Genomic DNA, 21,228 nt, shown 5'->3' on the forward strand with positions numbered 1-21,228 from the left:
ATATGTGGGATATAGAAATAATCCCGGTCATCTTTGATAACAGCCGACTGGCTCTGAGAGCTTAAGGACTATTAAACAGTCAGTCATCTTTATCACTTGAGATTCAGAGATAAAGTTTTAGTAGATTTTTATAAAAGTGCGTTTGCTGTTCCTGAACTGTCAGTGTTTTGTCTCATCACCAAGTTAACAGCTCATCAGGTTAGATAAAGCCTGGAGATGGTGATGAGCTCCTAGTGTCTGTTTCCAGTTTTAAGCTTACAGATATCATTTTTGCTTGAAGTACTTTGAAGTCACAGAGCTCATCAGCAGTGAAGTTTACTTTATGTTACAGAGCCGCGTGAGCTAAAGGCTGAAAGTTTATAGTACTAATAAGACAGAATGCTTCGTCTGACTCTTTTCATTTCACTTAGCAGTCAGGTAAAGCATACCAGGTCACAGTCTGCACTGAGTGAAAATAAATTATTATGAGTTATATTTGTGTTGAGATGCAGTGAGTTTATTCCACTGAACTGAAAAGCAGATTTACAGGTCTGAAATGTCACCAGTGTTTCTCTGTGAAGCAACGTTTCAACTGCATATAGAATATGCAGGTATGTTTAAGCTGCTCCCTTATCTTTCTTATCTTCTGACAGCGTGACCCCAAACACATGTTAGTACTCTGGGAAACTGTTTTGTGGAGGATCAGATTTCCTTCACGGTTCTGATTCGGTCTCTTCTAAACTACACAAACATCATTGTGTTTCCGTGTGTGCGTGTAAACGGGCGTACTGTTAAACATGTTGGATTTTATTGAATGTGCAGTTTTGTCACATTTTTCCTTTCTTCATCAGTTTTGTTGAAACACATGATGGACAGCTTGCTTGTGTGTCTTCACCCTTAAGCAATATGTGGTAAAAATGGTTTTCAGCTCCATTGCAGCATCTTCAAATGTTACAATCGCACTGAAGTGTTCAAGAGGAAGGTTAGACTTTCTTACAATAAGTAGGACATGAGAGCAGTGGAGTGACTTTTAGAAAAATCTTTCAACCTCAGCGTTAAAACACTGCAGACATCATTAAAACTGTTCTAACTGGAAGCTCATTGTACTACCACATACTGGACACGAGTACTAATGTCTCTGCACTGGGTGGTTTTAGCCTCTTCGTCCTGACTCACAGCATGTTGTACAGTTTCATGTTTGCATGAAGCATTTTCATTTGACTCGGTGTTTTCTGCATGCTGGAGTTTCAGGAGTTCAGATCCTCATCACTCCCACACTTCAGTTCGACCTGATGGTTTTATGACTTCAGCTGATTTGCATAAGTTTCGCCATTCAGACCCTGACTGAGGCACTTCCGTAGCTCCCTGTGCAAAACTCGTCAGAGGTATGAAATGAGCATGCGAGCGTCTCCAACAGTCTGGAGCCACTAATCTTTCCAAAGAGAAAATCCAGGGCAACACGCTGAAAAGTTCATGTGCGCAAGAGGAATGTAAACGCTGACTATCGCGCGCAGAAACAATGCGTGTCCGCACTCCTCGTATCTGTGTCGGGCTGTCGCTCTCAGGGAACAAAAGTCTGAACTCGGGCTTGTGCAGCTCTCTTTGTTCTGCTCACATCCTTGTGTTTGTAACACTATCGTGTCATCGCTGCACCGCTCAGTGTGCACAGCGGGGCCACACCTCTCCTCTGCCTACACTCCCCCCACGGCTGTCCACGCGCAGTTCCGCGTTGCTGCTGCATTTAAATCCTGCAGTTTCCTCAAACCCGCAGTTCCAGCGACTCACCCGGCACCATGTCCGACAGCAGCACCTTCGACACCAACGTGGTCACCGTGACCCGCTTCGTCATGGAGCAGGGCAGGAAGGCCAAAGGCACGGGGGAGCTGACCACGCTGCTCAACTCGCTGTGCACGGCGGTGAAGGCCATCTCCAGCGCTGTGCGCAAAGCTGGGATCGCCCACCTGTGAGTGAGCCACGTTACACACGCCGTTAGGTTTGGAAGTAGCTGTTACGGCCCTGCCGCGCACTGTTCCGTACTTGAATGCAGCGCTGTCTAAAGCCCTCAGCGGCACGCATCCACGTTGGCTCAGGCTGCTTGGCAGGGGTTCAGGGTCTCTGCGCCAATCAGAAAGCGCATACCTGGAACAGACACGCCCATTTTATGAGACATGCTTCGGTCCACAGGTGGTTATTACTGCGGTACTTGGGGTTTTTACCCTGAACGAGTCGGGGAACGGGCCAGCTCCTGCTCTCGGTCACTTTAATATCTGCATTTGTCTGTATTTCATCATCGCCGAGTTTAAAACCTCTGCGCTGGTTTATGTGAAATAAGAGAACATGTTGCATGTTGTTCGTGCAGAGCTGCGTCTCAGAGGAGTAACGAGTGTTTCAGAAGTGTTACTCTTATTTATTCAGTCTGACTGAACAAGGAAGTCTCTGTGATTTAAATCCACTCAAAGACTTCTTTGTTCAGTATCCAGAGCAGCCACAAAAAGTAGTCCCAGCAGTTTTACACAGGCAGGCTTACTGCTTTGTTACTACCTGGTGGATCTGTGTGTGTGTGGACGGGTATTAACATCTTCATGGGGACCAAACATTGGTAGTTCACTATACTTGTGGGGACAAACAGCCCTCGTGGGGACCCCACGAGTTTGAAGGCATTTTTGAGACTCAAAGTGTGGTTTTAGTGTCAGGGTTACAATTAGGTTATGGTTAGGGTAAGCGGCTAGGGAAAGCATTATGTCAATGAGATGTCCCCACAAGGATATAAATACACACGCGTGTGTGTGTGTGTGTGTGTGTGTGTGTGAACTCTGTCAGTTTTCACGCTCACTTGTTTCTGCTTTTTTCAGTTACGGCATCGCCGGCAGCACCAATGTGACGGGCGATCAGGTGAAGAAGCTGGACATCCTGTCCAACGATCTGGTCATCAACATGATCAAGTCATCGTTCACCTCCTGCGTGCTGGTGTCTGAAGAGAATGACAAAGCCATCATAGTGGAGCCAGACAGGAGGGTAAGTGTGAGACCAGATGAGATATTTGAGACTTTAAACCTAACCGGGTTTAACGCTGTTCCAGGTTCCTCTAAGAACCCACCGAGCCTGAAAAACCTGATCTTATTTGTGCGGGACGTTATCTGAAAACTGAGACCGGATCATTCACATATTTCTAAGTTGAGGCCCGTTTGTTTGTACGCAGACTTTTTTAAAAGTTCCTTTAACAATGAATTCCACATCATCCGGAGTGTAACGTCCAGGGGAAAATCTGCTTTGTAAAACCTCAATTTGGAGCAAACTGAGAAACGAACTATTTTCTATGACATTTGACAGTTGCATAGATACAGTCAGATTCAGTCAGATTCAGTGATCACCAGGCGCTTTTGTGGTGATCAGTGAAATTAGATAAGGCCTCAGATTCGCTGCCCAGAGGCGTTTCAAGGCAGCTGTTGAGACGCCTCTTTGTAGAAGTAACTCTCTCTTGTATATAACACGTAACATATTCACTGCATGTTTTTCTACTTCTTCAGGGGAAATACATCGTGTGCTTCGATCCTTTGGACGGCTCCTCCAACATCGACTGTCTCGTCTCCATTGGCACCATCTTTGCCATTTACAAAAAGGTACTAGCACAGGGTTAAGAGCCTATGATGAAAACTTGTTTGTCCTTGATTTAAAAACTTAAAGTGATTAAACATCACTGTTTTTATTGGATTTTACAGCTGCATCACTTGTAGATGTTTAAAGCAGGGACTGGAAGCTAACTGATTTTAATTTCCTGGAAATGCTCCACTGATGTCGAATCAGCTAACAGAATCAATAATGACATGACTGATGCCGTTTCCCTCAGACCACAGATGATGAGCCCTGTGAGAAGGACGCTCTGCAGCCTGGCAGGAACCTCGTGGCAGCGGGCTACGCCCTCTACGGCAGCGCCACCATGGTAGTGCTCTCCACCGGCCAGGGAGTCAACTGCTTCATGCTCGACCCGGTTAGCGCTCTTTTGAAGGTTTCGCGTGTTCCACATAGAAATGCTGCAAACTGATTTTATCTACAAACATGTTTTTTTTCTACTGCTTTTTGCTCTTTAGGCAATCGGGGAGTTCATACTGGTCGAGCGGGATGTGAAGATCAAGAAACGAGGGAAGATTTACAGCTTGAATGAAGGTTATGCAAAGTACTTTGACCCTGCTGTCACAGAGTACCTGCAGAACAAGAAGTTCCCTCAGGTATCCACAAACATGCTAGATATACAATAAACACTAATAAATACTAATAATGTACACTGATGTATTTTTACTAAACAGATGTTGTATTTTACGCCCCTGTAGGACGGCAGTGAGCCCTATGGCTCCCGCTACATTGGCTCTATGGTGGCAGATGTGCACAGAACGCTGATGTATGGAGGAATCTTTTTATACCCAGGAAATATGAAAAGCCCCAAGGGAAAGGTAAGGTCCTGCAGCTGTATGTAAAAGATGGATGCAGTGTAGGCGTCCGAAACGTGACATCAATGCTGTAGCACCTTTAAAAAAACTTGGAAAACGTGTCAAAACTTGAGTTCCTGGATTGGCCCCTCAAGGCTGGGATCAAAATCAGCTCAGTTCCCACAGATGATTACAAATCCCAGACAAGCAGAACTAATGTCTACAGTGTTTTTGTGCAGGTACATATATGGGTTTGGGGTTGATAGTTTGTCACTCAGCAGCAGGTAGAATATAGGTTTTTAAAACTCACCCACTCTGGTAAATTTTGAAGTCCAGTTAGCTGAGCGACAGGTTTGCTGTCCGCCCAGGCGAGCCTTCACAGATTTGAAGTGTTGGTGCTGTCGGTGCTTTTTGGAGCATTTCTATTTGAATTATCTGACAGAAACTTTGACCTGCTGTGAGTTACAGATCATTCCACAGCATGTCTTTATCCTGTCGTCCTTCTCTCACCCCAACCAATCACAGCAGATGGCCCCGCCCCTCCCTGATCCTGGTTCTGCTGCAGGTTCTTCCTGTTAAAAGGGAGTTTTTCCTTCCCACTGTCGCCAAAGTGCTTGCTCATAGGGGGTCATATGATTGTTGGGTTTTCTCTGTATGTATTATTGTAGGGTCTACCTTACAATATAAAGCGCCTTGAGGCGACTGTTGAATTTGGCGCTGTATAAATAAAACTGAATAGAATTGAATTCCAGTAGTTTGTGCTTCGGTTACGTTGGTTTAAATTAGCATTTCAGTCTGTTACTTTGCACTAACTGGCAGATATTATTTATGGCTTCTGAAATCAGCTTGCTCACCTTGACATTCTGGTTCATGGTTCTGAAAAGTGAAGCTGGTACAGCCCGTGTGTTAAACAGCCAGAGGTCTGCAGGAAAATGCCCCCCTGACCTGAGCTGGCCGTTAGTTTGACTCATACTGAAGAAAAACCATTTAGTAAACTTTGGTCATTCAGGAGGATTAAACAGCTCGAGGAACTCTGTAAAAAACACATCTGACAGTTTAAATGTGCAAACATGTTTGTACTTTTACCCAAGTTTAACTACAGAAGAAAGTTGCTGCCAACAAATATGAAATTACACTAAAAGGCCTGTTTATGAACTATTGTAGCAGACTGTCGTTTACATTTAAAGCACAAAAAGAAGTGATCTTTACATGCACAGGAGGAATGATCTCTTCTAGAAAATCCTGGTCCAGTGTTCATTTGTGACTTTTCAAACAGACTTGGGAAAAAAAAACATCTATCTGATTTTTTTCCTTCAAGTACTAAAATGCTGAACAAGCCTGTAAGTTTTTCAGACTTTCTCATGAGCACTTACACCTTCTCTCCCCTCTCGCTCAAAGCTGCGTCTGCTGTACGAATGCAACCCCATGGCCTTCATCATGGAGCAGGCGGGCGGCATGGCCTCCACGGGCTTCGAGAACATCCTGGACATCCAGCCTGAGAGCATCCACCAAAGAGCTCCTGTGGCTATGGGCTCCTCCGAGGACGTGCTGGAGTACATCGCCATCTGCAAGAAACACGCCAAGAAGTGAGACCGCACGGATCAGGGACTCACACAGCTGTCCTCCTGTTGGGATGCACGTTACTGCCTCTGTAATGATGGTTTTTATGTAAAAATGGGTTTCAAAGACCAAAAATGTGAAGAGATTTGGAGGCACAGTGTTTTCATGCCACATTAGGCCTCCCATTTTTAAGAGGTGCTTCATAAGTTCACATACTGCTAAACAAAAGCTACCAAAGACCAAAAATGTGCCAAAAACACACAAATGCACTTCAGTCTGAGACCTTTGCTCCTCAGTTTACCTCCAGTTGTGCCTTAAATCAAAGAGACATTCCAGATGTGCAAAAGAACAAAAACAGCCTCTTTGCAACCAAACGTGATTCTTTTATTATGTGAAATAACCGCTGTTTGGAACAATGAAGTCTCTCAATAAATAATAAGACCGAGTGAGTGTTTGATCATTTCAGACGTGTGTCATCATCTCACAGTTATTCAGTTTGTGTCCCTTAATAATATCTTGAAATCTTCAAGTTGGAAGGTAAAGTTCAAAGATACTTAATCCAGTGGAGTCGACCTTTAAGCCGGGGTCAGCTGAAGCTCAGAGAGCCCGACTGACATTTAAAGCTCACTTGAGCTGCTGTTGTGCTAAAACACGGCTGCAGAATCGAATCTGTGTCCCCGAGCCTGTAACACAAAGACACACAACATCAAACTGAAACAAATACTTCAGCTTATTTTCAGTTTGTAGCAGCTGAAGTATATTAAACCTTAACCTTGAAGTCAGCCGTGATTATTTTTGACTGTAAACCTGGATGCATGTTTAGAATTTGTTGCAGACCTGCTGTCAGCTTCATGTGAGGTTAAAATGTCCCAAAGAGCTGCCACGTTACCCCAGCCTCCAGCGTCTGTTGTCAAACAGCCTGTAAACCTGTTGCCTAAATGAATTAAAGAGCTGATAAAAGTGTTGTGCAGGATTAAAGCGTGCCAGTCTGCAGCTGACACCCGACACCATCTCCACGTACACACTCGCTCTTCCACTCGGCTGCGCTCACAAATAGATCCCCTGGCTCGGCTTCACAGTTCTGGGCATGAAAAGGACGAGGCTCATAATGAGGTGGCTCACTCGTAGCTTGCTGCCCAGCAGGAAGGACAGAAGAACCAGGATCCGGCATGTCGGACCAGTCGGCGTTTGAGACGGACGTATGGACCCTGACCCGGTTCGTCATCGAGACGGGGCGCCAGGCTAAAGGGGCGACGGGTGAGCTGACCCAGCTCATCAACGCCATGCTGACGGCAATCAAAGCAATTTCATCTGCTGTGCGTAAGGCAGGCTTGGCCCACCTGTGAGTATCACCTACGTACAGAGACAGTTCAGCAAGCGGGGGCAAAGCCGTGCGTGAACTTTGCTGTCGGAGGTCGGGCTCCGTCACAGAGCTGGTGGAGCGACTGGCTGTTTGTGTTCAGTGTAGAAGCGGTCACAGATAAATCACCTCTGATTTCAACACTGCACAATAAGTGCAGCAGCGCTGGTATGAACGGAGGCTTTGTGCTGGATAAAGGTCGCACCGCTGCAGTGAAAGCAGCACACACAGCTTTGTATGATTTCAACACTCTAATCGTGACTTTAATAAAAGATCGTGCAGTGAAAGGACTGAGCTGGGTGGATTGTTAAAATTCTTTGTTTAAGGGCAGGCCAAACACGCGGCTCCGGAGCCAAAACAAGCCCATCTGAGGGTCCAAGTTGGTCCGCTTCATGACTTTGCAAAGTGTGAATAGAGCAGCGATATTAAGATCTGGACAAATGGCTCAAATCATAAAAGCATAAAATTATTTAGTTTATTTATAAACCTGTTTGTGTGAAGTCACAGCTCTGCTGGTCCGACTGACTGTGGAAACATTTACCACATTTATTTAAACAAAGCTCGTTTTTCTGAAGACATATCATCATCATTTTTCAATGGATATCTTATTAAATGCAACAGTGTCCATGCATGTCATATTGTGCAGGAGTGTCAGTGGTGCAGCCCGCCTCAGATCAACGTGGGGTCGCAGGCATGACCCTGACAGCCTGCTTTAGAGTTTAGTTTAAAGCTGCAGACGGAGCTCGTGAGGATACCAAAGCACCGCCGTGCTGTAGAGAAAATGCATTAGAAACCAAGGGCGTAGATTTGGCATGGACGGAGGGGACACGTCCCCACCAATATCCAGCGATTATTGAATTGTCCCCACCAATAATTTGGTCGCTTCTTGTAAAAAAAAAAAAAAAACCCTGATAGAAAGAAAAAAATCGATCTGTCAGCGTCTCGTTCACCCAGCGGCGAAGAAAGAGTTAAATTACGTTCTCTACTGGAGTCCGACCTCATGTGACAAATATGGCCAATGTGATTGGCTGTGCCTTTCAGGGAGCTCTGTTTGGTTTCAGCAGCGGCAAACCTGCGCTGAGAGGAGGAGAGGAGGATGGCAGCAAAGAGGAAGAACGTGCATATAAGAAAGTATTTTTCAAAGAAACCTGTAAGTCACTTAAAGCCAAGTTCACTCATAAAATGTGTCCGTCATAATAACGTTACAGGCTATGCTAGGCTTTGGCCCACATCAGTCTAAAATTGTATGTAACCATGAATTACGGCTTTTGGACACTAACTGCACATCAGGCAGCTCTATTAGTTCTCTCAGTCTCAGAGCAACATTTCTAATTTTGATTGAAACTGTCAGAAAAAACGGCAGCCTCGAGCAAGCCAGGATATTAGTTTAAAGACGCTGTTAAAATTATACGTTAAAATGTTGGTGACACAATAATTTCATCCTAGTGGCACTGACATATTCATAGGGTTAATTTTTGAGACAAAATATCATGAGTTAGTCATGATATTTCGCAAATATTCCACCTTGTAGTGTAGTTTGCACTACAATTGTTTGGCTGCTGATGTAAAATTGATTGATTAGTGTAGATTTGACAAAGAATCTGAATTGTCTCACTTTTTATATGGCACGAATCAATGTGTTATTTTATCAAGAGGCAATATGTCCTAGTGCAGTCAGAGGGGAAAAGCCAGGGCCAAAGGTGAGGCACATCAAGCACAGAATAATAATTTTGTGGTCATCTTAGATGAGTTTTATCGACAAAAACCACCAGTTCATTTAGTGTTCTCTTAGTGCTAATGTATAAGAGAAGTTGGTGTGCTATAACTGAAGTAATCGTGTTAAGATAAGATTGCCTTTCGTTTTGTCACAGCAGAAAGTGGACAGTGCAAAGTTATATAGCAAAAATTAGAATACAATAAGAATAATATACTGTACAGAATAGAATAAAATAGTAGAATAAAATATACATTAGGATAAAAATAGAATACAAATGTTATATACAACTGAGTAAAAATACAACTTACAACGTCTTATTGTGTGTTTGATCAGCTGCAAAAGTCTTTGTTGTGGAGTCTGACAGCAGTGGGGAGGAAAGACCTGCGAAATCGCTCCATCCCACATTTAAGTCCTTAAAGTTATATTCTTTTATTGTCTTGACTCTATTTGAAGCTATTTTTATTTTTGTATGATACCTGATTTATATGGAATATATCTGAAGTAAACTAAAGTCTAAAATACTTAGTCATTTGTTTAATAGTAATTTAACATTATATAATTCACATATAAAACTATGAATTGTAATTTTAAATGGTTTAATAGCATGTAGAATAGCATATGTAGGCAAGTATATTTCTCCTTTTATCAAGAAGCAAAGACGAAAAGGAAAAAAAAAAAGAAACAGGGCGGGGTTCGGTGGTTGAAACACCCGTCCCCACCAATGCCAAAACCAAATCTACGCCCTTGTTAGAAACATGACTGTAGCTAACAGAAGACTGCTGACATCGTGCCAGCCCATGAAGAAAGCATCACTATCCAGAGAGCTTACATAACCAATCACAGTTCAGCTTTGTTGGCAGTAAATGGAGATAGTTTGCTTCACACATGATCTCCAGTTGGAGAAACCACTGTGGGGGAAAAAGAAATAATGAAGAATTTTTCTGTGACTAACTGAATTTCTTTGCTCAGCCGGATGTGAGCAGGTTTTCTCTCAGTCAGGTGTCCTGTGTGTGGGCGTGGCTAACGTGTGGCTGCTGATTGGTCCGTGCAGGCACGGTCTGGCGGGCGCTGTGAACGTGACGGGGGACGATGTGAAGAAGCTGGACGTGCTGTCGAACGACCTGGTCATCAACATGCTGCAGGCCTCCTACAGCACCTGCTGCATGGTGTCTGAGGAGAACAAGGAGCTCATCGTCACCCCCAAGGAGAAGAGGGTAAGCAGCCACCTCACAGCCAGGTGTCTCTGTTCCACCATCACAGGTGAGTCCGTCTTTATCCTCTGATCAATCACATCTGTGCTGATGGGCGTGACCTCTTCCAGTCAGTCAGGACTGGTGTGACACCACATCTAAGCTGGGGAGATCCATCTCAGTATGAAGAGAAGATTTTGCACAACGATGCCCCGTCCCTCAGCCGAGGAGCCGAGCTGTGGAGCATCGAGCTATTTTGCAAGCTTCAAGGTTTTCTTTTAATTTGTCATCCATTTTAAACCAGACAGTAGGTCTGTGTCTCATAATCACAGCACTCCGATTAAATTCAGTCAGCACAATACAGGTTTGTTCTTTTAGCTTAAAATTCAGTCAGATTTCTCACATTTGAATTGATTTATTATGGCAGAAGAATTCAGTTAGAATATGAAATTTAAGGTTGATGAGTAGTTGGTGGATGTCCCACAGTCCGGAATTACAGAGAAAAAAGAAATGTTCCTTTGTCCATATATTTATGGCTCTAACTGTAATAATCACCCACAACATCGCAGGCGGACGAGTGAAACTCCTGAACGACAGTTGTTCTTAATCTGGGATCTGGATGTTTTAATGACTTCCTTACTGTGCATGCATGTTCTGTCTAAGGAGCTCGGAGAGAAAAGCCCTGTGGGAGTGTCCCCAAGAGGGTCATGGACCACCTATTGATCCTCTACCTAACTACGAGCCACGGTGTGAAAACGGGTGTAGGTCACAATCAGCCAAGGTTTCGGGCGAAGCCTAGCCCCAGGCCCAGGAGTGAGTGGGCGTTAAGGCGTCTGGATTATAGATGACAGACAGTTGGTGTCGTAAGCCCCGCCCTCTGTTCACAGATGGCGTTCACAGTGGACGTAAATGGCTTCTTTCACTCCTCTTTCCAACCATCTGTCTTCTCTGTCCAAAATGTGAATATTGGTGTCCTCAAGAGTGACCTTTGACCTTTAGATGCAGGTGGATGGCCGTGTTCTGTACTAATCGCTCACTGGCTTCAGTGGTGAGCGAGTCATGTGATCAAATATGTGGGACGTGTGTCTGTTCTTTCAGTAGCTGTAGTGACACATTAATACTGCACACTGAGTGATAAACACATTATTCTTAAATAATATGATTCCAATCTAACAACTGACACTTTGTTTATTTCCTGTTTACTTCCTGTCTCTGCCGCTCACCCCCCAGCACTGGTTTGAGATGGCTGCATGACTCATTCACTTTTATTTGGAATATAATTTATTATCATCATCATATTTAAGTATTTAGTGTGTTTCTTCACAGGGGAAGTATGTGGTCTGCTTCGACCCTCTGGACGGCTCCAGTAACATCGACTGCTTGGCGTCCATCGGCACCATATTCGCCATCTACAAACGGGTGAGTCTGAGCTCACAGAGTCTCACCGAATCATCTGCATCATAAACTTTACATTTTGCTCCTGAGTCAAGGAAAACAGCCAAATCCTGGTACTGAATGAAGTAATAAGTATTTCAAACCATCAACAGTAAAATATCTGAGTACATTTACTGTGAGTACTTTAAATATATTTTGATTATACAGCTTTTGTGCTATTAAGTTACTTATTAGTTAAGGTTCTAACTTTTACTTGGGTGAACAGTCGCGCATTAATGATGCTGTGCAGTAAATCAGTAACAGGACACACCCGGTGTCCACACTGATTTTATTTCTATTTAAATATTATGATTTCCTGCGTCTCCCACCACACGCCTTTTTATCGATCACCCCGCTACCACATTTTTAAAAATCCAGGAAATGTTCTCGTACTGTGAAGCTGCATCGGTTCAGCCGATCCTGAGGAAGGAAACAGTCTGTAACAGAACCATCTACCTCGAGTCTTTAAAGGCTTCTGGGATTTTAAGAAACTTCAATAATTGAGAAAAAAGCTTCACATTTTAAATGTTTCAGATTTCTGCAGGGTCGAGGTGCAGTAACATCCTGCAGACACAAGAGGGCGCTGCTGCCCAGCTAAACCTGGCTTCTGAGAGCCTCTGATTATTTACAGCTGCAGCCTGCTGAGCTTTTTCAACATTGCACAACACAAAGCAACAGCTGTAAACAGGCCAGACCCATGTTAGGAAGAAAGAGACCTTCAGGCCTGCGTGAGGTTTATACCATGAAACCTGATGTGATTCATCCACGTGTTTTATTCTGAAATGAGTAAAACGTTAATCTGATGTCAGTTTGTGAGTTTTTGGTCTTTGTCCACTGAAGCACTCAGTCTGTGAACAGTTTGCAGATAATCTCTCAGGTCTTGGTGTTGAAACAGGATGCTGCTGTTGTTTTTCCCTGCTGTGACGTTCAGATCTCAGAGGGGGAGCCCACCGAGAAAGACGCCCTGCAGCAGGGCAACAACATCGTGTGCGCCGGCTACGCCCTCTATGGCAGCGCCACCCTGGTGGCCCTCAGCACGGGCGCCGGGGTCAACTTCTTCACACTCGATCCTGTGAGTACTGCGGTCACAGGTTTCCACACCTCCACAGAGCGCCACGTGACGTTACCTGAAGGGCCCTTTTCTCTCATGGCTCCTTGTGTCAGTGATCATCTCATAAACTCATGGTTAATCCCTCACAGTCGTGCTTTTTCCTTTTCTCTGGTTTATTGTTTCTGCCAAAGAAAGCAGGCACGATGCTGTCAGTCATCCCTCGGTGAGGCACATCTGCACAGTGTAATCACAGGACTGTAAACACACGTCAGTCCTTTTAGATTTGCCAGAATGTTTCTGGCACCTCATCTCTGATTAAATCAGTTTATATCATCTTACTCGTGTCACATTCTGGGTTTCAAAGGTAAAAAGAGTCTAAACAAAGATCACGTACACATCTTTTCATCATTTTTCAGCATCTTGGGACTTCTTGTCTCAAATATGCAAATTTCCTGATGCTTCCTGTTTTACTTCCTGTCTGTCTGAGTGTTTTTAGTACTCTCTCCTGATGCCCTCCTGTTTCTCGTTCTTCAGTGAACACACGAGTCCCGTCTCCCTCTCTCTGTTTTCCTTCCTGTGAGTTTTTCTGTTTCAGCCTGCGTCCTTCATCCCGTCCTGCTTTGTGTTTTTGTCTTTTGTTGTTTAGTGAATAACTTTGATTAATCAGCTTTTCAATAAACTTCACTTTTTCTTTGATATTGAGTTTTTTTGGTCTTTAAAAACATTTTTATCAGCCTTTTTAAAAAGCAGGTTTAGTTATGATATAGTTGAAGAAATGAGTCTTGATGCAAACAGAAATGTAGGAAAAACCCGGAACGCTGTTTTCAAGAATTGAGTCCAGAAACCTCCGGAGATCTCGACAGCTGGAGAGAGTAATATTGTACTGCTGAGGAGGATTGTTATCCTTTATCAGATATCATCAGTGTTTACAGTCGTGTATAATCTGGCACCTTGACTTTGTAATTTAAATTTAAACAGCAGAACTCTTTGACCTGAGGATTTCCCTCATTTTGCTCTTAAAGCAAGGCACTGACTAACATCTGGATTTGATCCTTTGGTGCCGGTTCACTTCTGCTGATGTTTTTCTATCCTGATCATTTCTATTGTTTCCACTAAACGTCTGTTTTCTTATCAGGCCGTCGGCGAGTTCATCCTGACTGAAAGGAGCGTAAGGATCAAGCCCAAGGGGAAGATCTACAGTCTGAACGAGGGCTATGCCAAGTACTTCCACCCCTCCATCAATGAATACCTCAAACACAAGAAGTACCCCGAGGTAAGAGCGCGCACGGCGTCCCACTTACTCAGAGCGCTTTCTGTTTGTGGTTTTAAATGTGATACCTTTAACTGAAGCTGCAGTAGAAATGCGAGCTATCGACCCACAGAGCATCTGTTCAGGTCTGCGGGCTCAAAGCTGAATCTAACACTCAGTCCTGGAGCCACAGTTCACACACAAGCAGCTCCTCGCACTCATCATGTGAGTCCTGACGAAGCATCTGCAGGGCTAGAACACATTTACAGGCACAGAGAACATGTTTGTTGATCAGTCTAGTGTTATGGTACGTGTATACTTCACTGTTGGACATGCTCAATAAAACCATTTCATTTGCTTGTGGGAGAAATTACTTCAACCCTATATGCACATGCAGTGCATTCTGGGTCATTTACAGTAAAAGACTCTCAATGCATTTGTGTACCGAGAGCAGGTTAAGGTTACCTATGCCCTGAAACATGTGACGGGCAGTCAGCGGAGCGTGACCGGTCGGTCAGGCTGTAGGAAGGAGTGGCGGCTCGGTCAGCTGAGCTGCAGGATGGTGAAACAGCTAATGTGAGTGCACATCCTGTTCCTCAGGAAACTGCAGCAGCTTCTCAACTGGAAACTCTGTCTGCACATGCACACTCAGCACTTTGTGAAGCCTGCGCTTGTCATGAGCGTCCTCTTCATCAGCCCGGGATTCGCTGATGCTCTCGTTTTCTCATTTCAGTTTCCTTTGCCTTTGATTTTTCCCAAAAAGCAAAAAAGCAAAACAAAACCCTCCTAACCCTCCTACAAACCCTCAAATTAAAAGTGGTGTATTGTGTCACGTGTGTGACATGAGTCTGTCGACGCTTCGACCAAGAAACTTCACACAGCAGCTACAGGATGTCCTGAACGTCTCGTCACACGAATCTATAGGAAAACAACCTCTGTGGGATTATGTGTATTAAATGTAACGCTACCATAACAAACTACCACTCTTACATGTTCACACAGCATAAATCATATCTCTCACACACACACACACACACACATTAAGGTTGGGTATATTCGAGGGTGGTTTTGTATTTTTGTATTTATACTTTGCAAAAGTCCATTCTGCACACGCTGCAGTTCCCATCAGGCCGAGTTTGCGTCACAGCAGATTTTCTACTAACATCTCTTCCATGAACACTCACTGTCATTCACATTACGCTTCACACAGCGCATCATGAGCCAGCACAATCCGTCAGTGACCACAGAGTTACTCACACACTCTGTTTCTTTATGAAACAGCAGCTCTTCAGTCACAAGGTTAAAGTGAAACACAAAACTTTCTGAATGCCCCGCAGGGACGTTTTTTGTCTCTGCTCCTTTTTTAAACCCGTCAGTTTTTCACCTGCACGAAGGATCTTTTACAAATGTAACGTCTGCATTTGAAAAAGCTTTATTTGGTTACAGAGGAGCCGTCGTACAGAGTCAGGTGACCCGGATTTCAACACTGAACAGCTTAAAAAAACAAAACTCGGTTCAACACGCCCTGATCACTGCTTCCAGATCAGCACCCCTCCTGCTCAGGACGTCTCTCTCAGCATTAATATGCTTCAGATCACAAATCATAAGTTCACACGTCACACCCTCGATAACTTCCCCTCACTCTCTGCTCGCTGCTCTTTCTTTTGACTTCCAGTTATTTTATTTTAGGAAGTTTCGCTCTAGGTGGATTTTTTTTTTCTTTTCTTTTCTTTTTGATCGTGTGTCATGTTTGGGAAGCCCTGCTTTACTTTGCGCGCACACACACACACACTCACACACACACACCCTCCTTTACGGGACGTGACTCAGCAGGCACATGACTCTACATCATGTCGTGCCGGTCAGAACATGAACCTCGCTTGGTGGGAACTCCACACACCTTCTACTGCACGCGTCACATGATGTCGTTGTTACATTTTAACCTGTTAAACAACAAGTTCTGAGAAGAAAGTTCACTGAGAAGAATATTTAATCACAAATGTAAAAGCAGACTTTGACGCTGTGGAGCGTCTGCCTGTCTGTGCGGGTGAGTGTTCCAGCTGCTGCAGGTGAACTTTGACCTGTCTGCTGTTAGCTGTGCTTCATTCACTCTGGTTCACTCATGTCTTTGTGTGCAGACCAGTTTCATTCATACAAAAATCCAATTTAATATGTTCTTGTGTAAAAACCAGACATTCAGAAGCTGTTTCAGTTTTACAAAATATGAAATGTGATGCAAATGTTTTTGTCCAAAGTCATTTTATATCAGACGGTCAGTTTTTAAAATGCACTCGTAGTGTTAAAGCTGGAGTGTTGAACTCAGGTTTGCCACGGTGAGACGCTGGTCACATGACGCTGTTGCTACACAGCTCTTTGTTTTTAAATGGTTGTAATATCTGCAATATACAGTTTTTTTGTTAGGGCTGTTTTTACCTGACAGTGACCACAGGAAGTAGATAAACTAACGCTTTACATCCAAGAATTAGCCAACATAAAATACCAGTCAAAAACTGGGAAAACTGTAAAGGTCACAAAATCTCTGGGAATGCTAATGGAATCTGTGTGTTTTTACATTTATTTCTTAAAATAAACCACAATTTGATGTGGAGCATAGAAAATGTGACAGAAAAAGTCACATTTAGTTTAGTGACATTTAAAATGAATTTCTCTCCTGCAGGATGGCAGTTCGCCCTACGGAGCGAGATACGTGGGCTCGATGGTCTCAGACATTCACCGCACCATCGCTTACGGAGGGATCTTCATGTATCCAGCCAATGAGAAGAGCCCAAAGGGAAAGGTAACCACTGAGAAGGCTGCAGCTGTTCAATGGGGACTCGTTGTGCTTTTGAGTGGCTTTGCATGATTTAACAATCAGAATAATGCTTATTTATCTTACACTGGGCCTTGGTGTAGCAGGTGTGCCTGACATGAAAGTGATATCGACACTCACTGACATCATGCAGAGCCCAGAAGAGGAAAAAAAGTTTTCAGAGCAGTCTGAGGTCTGAGGTTTTGGCTCACGGGGATTTCTTGCTTATACACTGAACTCATTATCTGAATCTTTGGCTGTGTTTAGTATCAGCGCACATCGATGTAACAGTGTGAACAGCAAAGCAGATCCCCTTTAATGGGTTCACTCCACAAAAAAAGAAACAAACATGTGTTTCAGTCATGAAGCCTTTTAAATTTGTTTTAACTCCAAAAGTTTAAGTTTTTGCTCCAAAATGAAATGCATGGACTCTGACGTGTGACCAAACACTGCTGTGGATGTGTCAGTGGACTAATCCAAAGTTGTCCTGAGATAAATAAAGCTCAGAGGTAGCAGAGACTGGTGGTAAAGAAAACCCACAAACCTCATGCGTCAGTGTGCATCCAGGCAGCTTCCCTCTGTGAGCGCTTCAAACACAACATCTGTCATATTTCCACCATTATTTCCTCACCTCTGAGGGCAAACAAGAGCTACAGCTGCTGAGCGACAGTTTCAAAAACAATAGCAAATAATAACTCTTAACATATGATTAATATATTATAAGATGTAAACTGAATACAGGGGAAATTACAGGCACCAGGCAGCTGTGAACAAACCTGTGCACTGCAGTGAAGACGGGAATATGAAACTCAGACTTTCTAGTTTCAGCACATAGTCACGACCTGCTCGTTCACTGCCGGGTGTTATTATTGAAATACTGACGAAGAGCATTTAAAAGTAACCTGGAAACAAAAAAACTTTCACATTTTGGCCAAATTTAGGGTGTTTTTTTAATGCTTAACAAAAGCACCACGTAAACTCCCAAACACGTCCCCCATCAAAAAATTAAAAAGTCTTTCACAAGCAGGTGTCTGAATTTTGATCTGACTGATTTATATAGCTGAATGTAACAAATACAAATATATATAACACTAGATCAAATACTCCAGTGGAGAGCTGTTAGTGGGGATAAAACACATGCCGTCAGTGTGCCATAGCGCTCCAATAAAGACACTCTATATGACCTTTGGAGGTGAAGTTCTGCGTGCTGGACAATCACCAGATGTGTGAATCTGCACAGCAGTTTTATTGCCCCACAAATCGAGCAAATGCACCACGTTCTGGTTTTTCATAAGTCAGCGCTGTGGGACGGACGCCTTTCCAAAGCTCGGCCGTGAAGAAAGAGGAGAAGGCTTTCTGAAAGGTCAAGTGGCGGTTGAAAGGTCACGAGTCAGAAACGGTTTATGTGGATTTGACAGACATAAGAAAAGGAAATGCAGCCACAATAAAAACTAAGAAACTCCTTCACTTCCCAATTCTGAGAGAATTTTCTTCCTTTTTTCTTGTTGTCATTCTTTAATATTGCCAGGAATCAGCCCAGAAAGAAGCGTGTCTCAGAAAGAGATGAGTATCCGGGCTTTAAGTCTGACGTCATTATTTCCGGGTCCAATCACCACTTCAGGTCCCAAAGTCAAACGAACACTGTGACATCACTGAGAGTTAAAAACTGTCTAAATTCTTTCATCTTTAATAAAATTTTCTGTGTTGCTGCTTTACCAGGTGTAACTGTGAAGTTTAACATCCAGGTATCCATGAAAACAGGATTTATTACATTTAATGGAGTTAGAAGTTAGAAGCGAGCAGGAAGTTAGCTCGCTAGTTTCCACCTAAACATGACATACTATGTTCTGACTGAGAGATTTCTGAAATAATTCAAACGTACAGCTCTGCTATCACTTCCAACATGAATGAAGACAGGAAACTAAACAGCAGTGACGTTTGTAGGGTTACTGAAGTTGGGCTAGCTGGTATATAATGATGTGCTACGTGATCGCTAGTGACACAGCTATGTTAGCATAACATAAACACAGTGAAGCTGGAGGATGAATGCCAACCTTTTTCCACTCGATAAAAGTTAACGTGAGGGTTCCTGATGGCAGGATCCTGCAAACGGGGGGATCCTACAATCCACTGTAGATGGATTGAGATAATCCATCGACAATACGAGGTTAGTCATTAATATACTGCTGCATGGGCTGGGCTGTAGTTACATCGGAAGGTTTTAACTGAGCTTTAAAACATGCTGCCGATAAATAGTTGTAATAAAACCCAAGAGAGCCCGACAGTGATCACTGACTGTTTTTAGGGGCTTGTTCAGATTAAACACAAACAGATACAAAGCATTAAAACGTTAAAAACACAACAGCCTTAATAAACATTTGGACCTGGAAGCAGGGTTCATACGTCATCACTTAACAGCCGTATAGGATGATAACAGATCGCAGCTGGGACCTGTGTCTGCTTATTAAGTGAGATTATTAGTGCCTCTGATTATTAGTCTGGGATTCGTATTCTGTTTGTTGGGTGTCCAGAGTCCAGCACTCATTCAGTTTTATCCATTTATCCGTGATAATTAAAAACTAAACATGAACACATGAGTCTGTCCTCTGATCTGATGATCGCCTGCGACATGTTTGTGGTCATCTGTAAACTGTAGCTACACAAAGAGCGGCTGCTCTCCACAAACCTGCACGGCTCCTGGTTATCTAAATCTTTAAAGTGTTGGATCACGATGGAAGCCCAATCATGTAACAGGCCCAACAGCTCGTGGATATCTTTACTCAGTCAACTCAAATGAATTCAGTCAAGTTGAAAAGGATTTAAAAAACAGATTTCTCCTGATCAAACTGATGGTACAGTAACATTAATATACATTTTTATGCTCATGAATGTGACTCACAAAACTGGAAACGTGCTGTTGTGAGCCTCGGCAGCCCACTGTGAGGTCGTTATCAGTCTCAGAGTGAATATTTACCATCTTTAGAAATGATTCAGCGGTTCAGATTCCAGCAGTGACCGTGTGACCTTTAGCTGTAAACAGATGAGCTGCTGATCTTTTCAATATTAACTCAAGTATGTGTGTCCTTTTTTTTAACTTCTCCTCGAAGCTGCGGCTGCTTTACGAGTGCAACCCCATCGCCTTCATCATCGAGCAAGCCGGTGGCCTCGCCACCACCGGCACTCAGAGGATACTGGACGTTCAGCCCGAATCGCTCCACCAGCGGGTGCCCTTTGTCGTCGGCTCACCTGATGACGTCAACGAGTACCTGTCCTTCGTCAAGAAGTTCTCATAAAGCTGCGGGAGCTTCGATTGGCTCGACTTACAGAACATGAAGATTCTTAAAATGTGGTTTTCTCACAGTCGTGACCTGATGTTGTTTTCTGCTTTAACTATAACAGCTAAATATTCAGCTTAACCTTAAATAAATAGATTTATTAACTGTGACATCATGATTTATGAATGTGCCTGTGTTGGGTCATATATGCTACATAAAAACAAAGAAATATGACAAAAGAAAGAATCCAGGTATCACTCTGTGTTTTTGACTTTTTTTTTAATTTATTTTTTTTTAGCAAAAATCTTCTGACTGTTGCCATGTGCTCAGAGGAACTTGTGATTTTAGGGTTTCCTCTGCATGATCGCAGGGCCTTTAGCTTCCAGCATCCTCCAGCTGCAGAGGCCACTGGGGTTATTTGGTGCTAAATAAATTAAATAGAAAAGTGAGAATTCAAATATCTTTAACAGTTGGGCTTAAAATACCACGAACCAATACGACAGTAATCAGTTGGTTTTTTTAAATCTAAAGCTATCACCATAATGTTGCTAGCATGAATGTTAACTGAGGTTTTATCCTTGTTAACATCTGGTAATCAACCAGTAGAAGTCAATAATGATCATCAGTCACGAGGTGTAGTTTTTAGGTGCTTTTTACACTTGAGATATTTGGTGGTTTGAAGTAAAGCGCCTCATCTATTGACCAGAAGGCTGTCGGTTTGATCGCTGGCTCCCCCTGCTCGTATGTTGGAGGCGTCTTTGGGTGAAATACTGTAAGAAGTGCTCAGATTTATGAGAAAAGCATTATGTAAGCAGTATTTACTCGGTCATGTTTCCCCAGTTGCCTTCTCACTTGGCACCTTTGTTGATCAGAAATCCATGAGATCCCAGTACCAGGCGTCAGCAAGCACGGCTGTGCAGTGAGCTCATTAGCCTCATTGCTTTATATTTTAAAACCAGCAGATAGGTCAAGAAGCACAGAGCTGAAGCTTTGTTGCATCGCTAACATTAGCTAACTTAATTAGCTAATTATTTGTTAGAGATTAGCTAACATATAACCAGGTGCAGACATTTGAAATGTTAAGTATGAAGTTTCATTTACCTTAAATACAAACTTTCTAGAGGAATATTGTGACTTCTGCAAGGACAGAGTTTATGAATCAAACTGACATCAACATTAA

General features: G+C 43.3%; 2 protein-coding genes across 2 annotated transcripts; both read left to right on the forward strand.

Moving 5' to 3' along the window:
* The first annotated feature begins 1,385 nt into the window (after positions 1 to 1,385).
* On the forward strand, positions 1,386 to 6,401 carry fbp1a (fructose-1,6-bisphosphatase 1a). Its single transcript, XM_063489554.1, has 7 exons — positions 1,386 to 1,942; positions 2,832 to 2,994; positions 3,507 to 3,599; positions 3,827 to 3,967; positions 4,068 to 4,205; positions 4,308 to 4,427; positions 5,802 to 6,401. Exons 1-7 carry the CDS (start codon positions 1,773 to 1,775, stop codon positions 5,991 to 5,993), a joined length of 1,017 nt encoding a protein of 338 aa, XP_063345624.1. The 5' UTR covers positions 1,386 to 1,772; the 3' UTR covers positions 5,994 to 6,401.
* A 675-nt stretch (positions 6,402 to 7,076) lies between these two features.
* On the forward strand, positions 7,077 to 20,204 carry fbp2 (fructose-1,6-bisphosphatase 2). Its single transcript, XM_063489711.1, has 7 exons — positions 7,077 to 7,305; positions 10,092 to 10,254; positions 11,557 to 11,649; positions 12,596 to 12,736; positions 13,851 to 13,988; positions 16,642 to 16,761; positions 19,881 to 20,204. The coding sequence occupies exons 1-7, from the start codon at positions 7,133 to 7,135 to the stop codon at positions 20,064 to 20,066; spliced, it is 1,014 nt and encodes a 337-aa protein (XP_063345781.1). The 5' UTR covers positions 7,077 to 7,132; the 3' UTR covers positions 20,067 to 20,204.
* Positions 20,205 to 21,228: the final 1,024 nt, after the last annotated feature.

The sequence above is a fragment of the Pelmatolapia mariae genome, linkage group LG12, assembly GCF_036321145.2.
Source record: "Pelmatolapia mariae isolate MD_Pm_ZW linkage group LG12, Pm_UMD_F_2, whole genome shotgun sequence".
Lineage (NCBI taxonomy): Eukaryota > Metazoa > Chordata > Actinopteri > Cichliformes > Cichlidae > Pelmatolapia > Pelmatolapia mariae.